At 42.2% G+C, this 9,744-nt stretch overlaps 1 protein-coding gene across 2 annotated transcripts in view; it reads left to right on the forward strand.

Annotated features, from left to right (window-relative positions):
• TMX4 (thioredoxin related transmembrane protein 4) overlaps window positions 1-9,532 on the forward strand; it is a 48,921-nt gene extending 39,389 nt beyond the window's left edge. The window contains exons 6-9 of one of the 2 annotated variants that reach the window (XR_012715307.1): window positions 591-692; window positions 1,140-1,203; window positions 3,732-8,261; window positions 8,386-9,532. Coding sequence is in view for 1 of the 2 variants with exons in the window: in XM_075267437.1 (XP_075123538.1) it covers window positions 591-692; window positions 1,140-1,203; window positions 3,732-4,039 (474 nt within the window). In the remaining variant the exon portion in view is untranslated. Of the gene's footprint in view, window positions 1-590; window positions 693-1,139; window positions 1,204-3,731 lie in introns of both variants that reach the window. The other variant, XM_075267437.1, reaches the window with a different exon arrangement.
• Window positions 9,533-9,744: the final 212 nt, after the last annotated feature.

The following is a 9,744-nucleotide window of genomic DNA, read 5'->3' on the forward strand; positions in this document are numbered from 1 at the left end:
AGTATGAGACTTTCATATATATCCCCATTCAGGACACCGCTCAGCCGAGGATGCATGTGTACAGAGGCATTGGGCAAGATGCTGTAAATAGCCGGCCATACCTTTAAAGCGGGTTTCCTGGACTTCAGTATCGATGGTCTATCTTTAGGATAGGTTACCAACATCACATCCCGCCGATCAGCTGTGAGAGGCCGCAGCACTGTCTTCCCTGTGCCGACGACATTACCTTCATCACTTACATTCTACAGCTGCAAATCAGTCTTATTCAAGTCCAAGCAATACCAAGCACAGCCACTATATAATGTATGGCAGTGTGCTTGGTATTCACATTGGTTTCTTCAACTAATCTGTGGGGGTCCCAGATGTTGGATCCCACCGATCAGATATTGAGGGCCTTTTACATAAACCTGGAACTTGCTGCAGTTTTAATGCCTGCAAAATTCTGACTTTGTAGGTAACATTTGTGCTACTTTTGGGTCTGGGTACAAGGCGCATGATACGATTTTCATAAATAGAAAGAAATGTGTGTTTTGGCTTCTTCATCTGCTTGTGACTTTGTATCACTTTACATTGCTCTGTCTCTATTTCAGCAAACGCACAACTACTTCACAGGACCTCTGGGAATCCCGGCCTGGGGCTCGTACATCATTTTTATTGTGGCCACCCTGATGATTGGACTAATACTGGGTTTGGTAAGGTTTAGCTTGTACCAGTCTAAATAATTTTAAGGGGTCTTAGGGCCAGTTCACACGGAGTTAACGCGCTCGCATTCCGACACACATACACTTGTCAGAATGTGAGCGCTCCAAACAGATCACATTCATTTCAATGGGTCGTTACGGGTGTATAAGGCATATAAGGTGGAGGAATAAAAAAAAAAAAAACTAAAAACAATACGGCTCTTGAAATGCTCAGACAGAAAGACAGGTTGAATGGTTTGGAGACTGGCATACAGGGTGGTTGCCTATAGGTGGCACTACAGAGGCTGTTTTTCTTAATCTGGAATTAATTTGCACCCCCCACCACCATCAACCCCCTCCTCGCGTGGCTGTCCTGTAGCTGATGTTTATGAATTGCTTTATGTTAGACATTTCTATTTTTGTAGGGCTGACATCTGTTCTTGATCTGTTCCCACACAGATTCTGGTACTTCTGGCAGATTGCTTTTGTCCAGCTAAACCGAAGTATCAAGTGGTAAGATCTGGTAAGTATGGAAGGCAGAGTCTATACTGAAGTCCATAGGGTTTATAACGTACATAGCTGATGTAATGGGGACCATATAGGATGTACCGGGCTGTTCCCAAAACACTTGATCAGAAGTGCTATTTAGTCTAAAGGTAACAATCGAGATCTGTCCATTAGAGATCCCCCCCAAGATGGTTCTTTACTGGATCCACTGCTAGAGGAAGTTGTACTAAATCTTGAGTTTGGAGTAAGGCTACATACAGACGAACCTGTGGTAAACCAACATGGATGGCCCATTGATGATCTCTGTGTCGCCCAAGTCCCCATAGACCCATGAAGCCAGGCTGCAAAAACTGACGGGTATTGGACCCGTCCTGAGTTTGTGACATCTGTGATAATACACAACTGTGTGTAGGGGGCCATAACATATGTCAGTGTCCTAGCCATGTCTTGGAAATACTTCAACTACCCAGCCATGTTACCTTGCAAATATGCCTATTGGTTGGGAGTCCAGTCACTGTGACCCCCACCAATCCTGAGAACAGGGGACCCACAAGCTCTCACTTAGCTGAAGTACAGCACTCCGCTTTCACTGGGCGTCCTGAAGAAGTGATTAGGATCGGGGTTGCATTTATGTCCACCAGGGGGCGTTTACATTTACATTGAGGGTAAAGCACCCCCATTTCAGCTATTTTTATTTTTCATGGCAAATCCCCTTTAATTCCTATTTTTTTACGAGATTTCTCCTTTTTTTTTTTTTTTAAACTTTTCCCTTGGTTGTAAGTTTCTCCCTGGTCAAATTTGTTTTCTTTCTGTATCCGATAAAGCCACATTTGTTTGGTGAAGCCTCCGTAGAGCTCCTCTGATCACTATCTTCTTCTGCTTTGTATATAAGATCTCCTTTTAGAGTTCTTACAAAAAAAAAATAGTCTATCTTTTACAGCCAAGTGCTGTTCATCATCCCCAGACAGCTGGAGGAGAACATTGATCCTTATCCCTATGTTTGTAGATAATGAATGACAATTCGGGCTAGATTGTATGTTCTTCATAAGTATTCTATTTGAGGTAGAATAATGATCTGTCTCTTCGCCTTCTCTACAGATACCATATGTAAACATCAAAGGCCTCCTTACTGTCAGGGGTTTCATATGCACGTTACGATAGAGGTGATTGTGCTTATGGATGAGAACCCATATGGGCACCAGCTTTGTGCGGACTAGCTGAGATACAGCCTGCTGTGCGAGCATGCCATGGTCAGTCCCCATATTGTAATGAAAGAGAAGACTTTCAACCTTCTAAGATGGCCTTAAACCTCAAGTAGCTGTCAGCCGACAGCTGTTCCGCTAGGCCCCTCCATGCACAGGCAGCTTTTCTTCATGCCCACTTCACTGTCTTAGCCCTTTTTTTCTTAATAAAAATACTCGCCTCTTCCCAGTCCTCCGATTTCAGGGGCGGCTGCTGACATCAGCAGTCTAATGACAGAAACGAATGGATCCTCATTGACTATAATGGGGTCCACCGGGTGTCTTGTTTCGTTCTCTTGAAACTGCTGGATGACAATGTTGCAGGACTTTTTTTTTACCTGAGATTTCTGACCGGCTCTGGAGCAGATGAGAACTCCAGTGCAGGGAATGTACTAGAAAGCTTTATTTGTCTTTGTGGAGACAAGGACATTACATAAATCGACAATTTGAAGAACAGAAGAGCAACTTCTTAAACAGGATCTTTCACCACCATCACCAAGTCCAGCTTTTTGCACCATTAAATAGCTGATACTCCACTGATTCTGTACCAGGACAGTGGAGGAATCCCACAGGAACCACCAAGGACCGCCGCGCTCCTGTGGGATTCCTCCACTGTCCTGGTACTGATCTTCAAACACTTTTGGGTGTCTGGACCCAGCTGCTCCCCACAAACAGAGAGGAACTCTCTTTCAAAACAGTTCTACTGCACTTCAAGTAATTGTGAATTCTTCACAACTCAACAAGATGAGAGTCATTGATTAACTATGTTTGAGTTCTCCCCACCTTGACGTACTTCACTATGCAGCTCGGTGCTGCCTTTTCTTTTTCTCTTTGAACTCCACTGATTCTGGCACAGTTGGAATTTTTTCTCTAGCCTCCGCCATTCCTGAGCAGTCAGTGCCGTTAGTTTTGGTGCCTGATATACTATTTAGTCTGTGTACTATCAGGAGGGCGGGGTCATGCAGGGACAGACAAGGGCTGTGATTCTGAGCTCTGCCTCTGATTGGAGCTCTGGATCACACCCTCTGCCTGACACCGCCCACCTAAAATTACAGAGCTTAAACAGCACATCAGGTACCAAAACTACCTGAACTTGTTGATCAGGAATGGTGGGGGCTAGAGAGAAAATTTCAACTGGAATCAGTGGAGCAGCTTTTATTCACAGATGCTAAGAGAGCTAGAATTGGTGTCGGTGGTGAGAAGTCCTCTTTGAAGCATCAGTTCCACCTGTGATGGTCATTAATTTTTTTGACCATCTCTTTGAGTGACAACTAATAATTTCTTATATTTTACCTTACTACAGAAATAAACAAGGATGAAGTGGACAGTTCAGGTAAAGATCAGAAGGACTCTACTGATGAACCAAAGGATGCGATTGACAATGAAGAGGACAATGAAGATGACAATGAAGAGGAGAAGGAAGATGACCAAGCAGAGGACAGTGAAGACTCTGATAGTGGTGCTAAGGATTCCCAGGAGGACTCTGCGGTGGAGAAATCTGACACAGGAGATGAAGAGGAACAAAACAGTCCCCCACCACACCCGAGCACCCCAGAGACTGAGAGCGCCTTGAGGCATCGCAGAACTGAAGCTGCGGACAGTGGACAGTAGACCTCCGTCTTTCCTTATGGGTTAACCCCTTATGGACCAAAGATACGTCTCCATTATTATTGCTGCAGTTTTTATGGTGTGATTTGTATTTTGCATGGAAACGTCTTTTATTACAGCAACTTTGTACGAGAGGAAGTTGTAGAAGTTGTCTGCGAGTGTTTAGGTCCATAGCACAAGATATTCGTAAGTTGTTTTTTTTTGCTTCAGGCATTGACATGTTATAGTACGTCAGAAAAATCCCTTTACATCAGTTTACACCAAATTCTTTGTTTTTTGATAAAATAAGGGATTTGTCATTCAGTTGTTGTAGTTGTGAATCTTCAGAGAGAGCCTCGTGTCACTTCCCATATGTCGGTCTTAGCAAATACTTGTATTACCTATTGGATCGTTTTGGGGGATTATTCCTCTGCATTGTGACATTCCTCCTGGAAATGGAGATACCAAACACCTTGTCAAAGGGGTGTGTCCTTACAAAGTCTGGCAATGTCACCACTGATTGGACAGTGTCAGTTTGTAGGGAAACGCCTTTCACTGGTCACACCCACTTGTCATGGCACTGTGCTTAGTAAGTGCTCACCCAAATTCTGCGACATCTTCAAATAGCTGATAGTCGGATCCCTTTCCATTCTTAATTGATGACCTATCCTCAGTCAACCCTTTTAACCTGGCTCAGATTCAGTTAAGTACTTCCAATTTCTCATGAAACCAATTGAATACAATATCACAATATTTCGGCAAAGCCCTTGAAAAGCTGCAGTTCACAAAATAACCACTGGGTGGCCAAGCATAAACATGTAGATGACATCACTGTGATACAAATTAACATAACAATATTGTCTTTTAAAGCTGGTCATCTAGTGACACATATATCTAGATGTGTATCTAAGAGGTAGCGTAAAGGAGGACACAATGCAGAATTATAAGAAAAGATCTTTCAGAACTGTTACGTTAAAGTGAAAACCAGTATTTGCTATACCAACATGTCAGGAGAGGTGACCGATCCTCTTCAAAGGGGTTTTCATGGGAATAAAAGTATACTTAAAGGGGTATTCCCATAACTCTTGTTCTGCAGCCTCCAGGCTGTGTGCTCTCTTCACTTCCTGGATTCCTCGGCACATTGGTGGACGGGGTTTCACTTGCTCTGCTATCTGCTATGTTTGCAGTCAGTAATGAGGGATTGGTTGTAAATGCATTACCACAGTATGACGCTGATGTAGCAGAGCTGGATTTGAATCAGCTTGCATTAAATACAGAGGCACCAGACTCCTTTTCTCAGCCCTTATCAGCCAAATTCAATTAAACCGGCTGATAAGTGGAAAAGCTGAAGATAGACAGCACAATAATCCCGGAGCTCTCACCTTCCCCCTCCCCTAACTGAGGAGCTCTGTTGCTTGTCAGCCCCTCCCTCCCCCCCTGAGAGCAGGCAGCTACATCACCTGGGAAATGAACAGATAAGCCCAGTGGCCATAGAAACGAAGTGTCAACAATAAAGTGAATAAATTAAGATAGCGGCCAAACAAAGCAGTTTTGATAAAGCAATGTATTTAGGAAAAGTCTTACATCCACATAAACTAGCAGTATAGATAGGATCCTTGTTATGGGACAACTCCTTTAAAAGGGCTAAACATGATGTTCTTGTATAATAAAAGATGAATCGCCTCCCCTGATCTTTCATAGCTCTGGTTGAGATGCTACCTGACTTCTAGCATCACTTCCCGATTTTTCCTGAGACAGGAAATGCCGATTCAACCAATCACTAGCCAGATCTCTGACCTGTTATAGGAAGTGATCGGCTGGGCGGGATCCCTGAATGTTTCCTGTGTGTGGAGAGGTGAGGGATCGATGGGGAGATGTTTTGTTCTGTTAGCCCTCTTACGTATATTTTACACCTCTGAGAGCCCCTTTAACTGTTTACATGATTTTTATATATTTTTTTTTTCTGCATTGCATTAAGTTGCTCTTCAGGCGCTGTGTCTGTCGTATCGGGTAAAATACAGATCCTTTTTTTACTTGTTTTGCACAGTTAAAAAATCCTTTTGCTGAGGCGCAGTTTTGGTCAATAAGTGCCCCCTCCTATCTCTTCCTATGATGTAAGGGGCACATTCTGAAGATCAGCACTGTGACTTTTATTAGTTTTAGCCCCCCCCTCCCTCCCTTGTTAATATGGGGCGGGGGGTTAACTGCGTTTATATATTGAATTATCTTCATTAGCTTTGCATAATGTTTTTTTTTTAATAAACCTTGTGTAATGTTGTTATACATGAAGTAGCAGAGGAGAATCCCTAAATTGAAGGACCTTTGGGTGACAATCTAATATAGTATACATAAGCTACATACATAAGGACTGCCATAGGCTACGTTCACGTCTGCATCAGGTCCTCTATCTCAAGTATCTGGTGCAGAATCCATCAGAAATCCTGGAAGAAAAAAATCCTGCAAGCGCATATTTTTTTTCCAGCAATGTCTATGAAAAATAGCGAAGCCCATTATAGTCAATGGGGTTTCCCGGGATTGGTTGTTGGACCATTTTTCCATTCTTCTGATCCTGCAATAGACCAAAATAATGGAGACTCCAATGCAGATAAGAGCCATGCACAGATTATAGTACCAACACTAGGACTTGTGCCTGTTCCCTATGAGAAGAAAGGGAGACGTCCTTGTACTAGCTCCATGTCACCCCTATACATGGCCTTATTCACATTAAGATCAGGTTATTATACCCTATTAGTAAATCAGTGCTATGGCATGTTGCTTATTATACAACCTGTTAAGGATATTGGTAAGTAGAGTGAAGCGTCCCCAGAAGACGCCCTGTTATCTAGGCCTGGTTCCCTCACATCTTGTGTGAGAGGACCAACCCTATAAGACCAACCATTTACTATGCAATGGTGGGTGGTCATCTAGAAAGTGTTATCTATGGTATTGGCATGACCTATCGTTCATCGTTCTTTTTTTTTAAGTGTAAGTAAAGTTGTATTTTTTTATTTTTCTTAAATCCATAGTGCAGGTGAAGGGAACAAACCTTGTAATACGCTTCGCTAAAGAAATTCCTGTGTCTTTAACTTTTACTCCTGTCTTTACTTCTGAGCTGAGTGATTGTGTCCAAGCTCAGTACACAAGCAGATCAGTTTACAATGAAGTCTATGGAGTGGGGGAAGGAGAGACAGAGATAGGAGACTGCTTATAGTACTAAGTGAGTAATTCCAGATAATGAAGCCATGTTGTGAAAAATAATGGTCTCTCTGCTTTGAGGAGCTCTACCCTTCCTCCCCCCTCCCCTCTCCATAGACACCTATTGTACATAATTGATCTGTGGTAGAAGGAGGCAATTTATTAAAGAGAATCTCCTGTTTCTTCATTTAAAGTATATTATAAAGTTTTATCATCACACGCACTATGGATCTATGGGACATAATAAGCCTAATTTTGCCATAATACAGATCTGTCACCCAAATATGCTGTGCCTGTAAGGCTACACTCACATCTGCGTTTGAGTCTCCATTCGCAGTGTGCATCCAAAATTGCTCGACAAAAAAGCTAAGTTTTTTTCAGTGTTAAAGAGCGGACACTCATAGGATCCCATTATAATTAATGGGGTCCGGCAGACTCTGTATGTGACCATCATTGTAGCTGTCTGTCTATCCATTATTTCGGTCCTACAACTGATAATAACGTAAAGGCTGACACTATTGTGAGCCTATTGTCACTCACTTCTGGCACAGTTTTTGTAACACAGCCACCTTTGCAAATCTGTGTTTAATATGAGACCCATTCTAGAGTTGGGTGCAGGTCCACGTCTGGGACTGCCACCTATCAGACATTTATGGTATATCCTGTGAATAGGCAATACCGCTGTTAAGGTCAGCATATAATGAGGGCACGCGCTCTTCTAAAATGGCACCTGGAAAAAATGGGTCATATAGTGCTAAAATCATGAAGATTGCTCCTCTCCTGCCTCCTCACCGGTCACTGACAGCTGACATGTATCTGTATTGGTTGGGCTCTTAGCCATTACAGTGAGTCTATCACTTGAACCCAGCCATGCAGATAGATAGGTTACGGTCAGCTGAATCAAATGGTGTTCTCTCCTTGCTTTGCGGCAACAAAGGTGCGGTCATTGCTCCAAAGAGGTAAGCAGAAATGGCCTCTCATTTGTCTATGAACAAAAACAGCAATATCTTAGTAACAGGTAGCGATTAACAAGGAGAAAACACTGATTCAGGTGACTGTAACCTATCTGCGTGATTCAGGTGACTGTAACCTATCTATCTGCGTGATTCAGGTGACAGTAACCTATCTATCTGCATGATTCAGGTGACTGTAACCTATCTATCTGTGTGATTCAGCTGACGGTAACCTATCTATCTGCATGATTCAGGTAACGGTAACCTATCTATCTGCGGGCTGGCTTCTAGTGACAGACTCTATTTAAAGGGAATTACTCAGTTTCAGCAAATAAGTTACTCTTTGTGTAATGAAAAGTTGTAGAATTTTTGTATATTTTTCAGATTCCAAGAGCACTTGTTGTTGTTCATGTAATGTTCTGTGTTTATTTCAGTAAGTAAGAGCGTCCCGGACACCTCGGTGCACTGTTTGTTACACGACACGTTTGACAACTGTACTGTAACGTGTGGTGCACCTGCGTGTCCGTCACACCACTAGGACAAGTACAAGCAGGGCTCATGGAATCGTAAAAATATCCACAAGTTGGGTAAAATTCTATCCTACGGTAAATAACTGACATTGGAATATCCCTTTAACATGGGAGCCGTTTCTGATTTTTGTGTTTATTTTTTTGTTTTTGGTCATTTCTTACTTTTTTATTGAAGGTAAAACCAGGGATATGAAGGGATGAAGTCCGAATTTTTGTATTTTTCTTTAGTTTGTACATGTAAATACGGAATAATCCTGTTTTTATAGATCTTTGGATCTTTCTTTAACAAGATTATTTTTTTATAAACCTTTGGATGGCTTTACAAGCTTTGATGTCTTGCTATCGCCGCTTGCACAAACAGTAAGATTATTGGTTACGGTCTGAGACGAGAAGTTTACATTGGCTTTAGGGCTATGCTTGGATCCTAATTGTAACGTACAGATACTTTAATCCGCTTCAGTGTCGGGCGCAGTACAATATTCTAACCTCACATGAACTCTTAGTATATGTAAACTTGTACACATGCATATGTATGAGTTGTATGTTTTCATATGGCTTTGCACTTCACATGTATTTTTGGGAGTATTAGTTCGGCCCTCTCTGTAATCCTTAGGAGAAATACTCAAGTGAAATCCAAGCGTTTCTACACCAGATCATTGGCATACGATTAATTTACTCCGTTTGTAGCTTCTTCTCTATGCAATAAATACAGTATTGCTGCGGGACTTTGCACTGCGCCATCTTGTGGTAGTGAATAAGAATTACAATGGAAATCAAACTGCAATAAAGCTGAAATAGCAACTCTCTCTGCTTGTATGTTGTACTTTATTGAAATAGTATCACAAGGTCAGATATTACAAGATGGACATTAATCTTCAGATTCTGATTTTCAATACTTGACGTAAACGTATGTATATACCCATAATACAGTGCTGCTGTCTGTTATATGGAGCTACAGAGGACTCTGTGCCACTGTATAGCCTCCTGGCTGCCATTGCAACCCCTCGGACCCTGCAATCTTATCCGAGAGTAGAAGGTTAAGCCACCAGTA

Source organism: Leptodactylus fuscus, chromosome 3 (assembly GCF_031893055.1).
Source record: "Leptodactylus fuscus isolate aLepFus1 chromosome 3, aLepFus1.hap2, whole genome shotgun sequence".
In the NCBI taxonomy this organism is placed as follows: Eukaryota; Metazoa; Chordata; class Amphibia; order Anura; family Leptodactylidae; genus Leptodactylus; species Leptodactylus fuscus.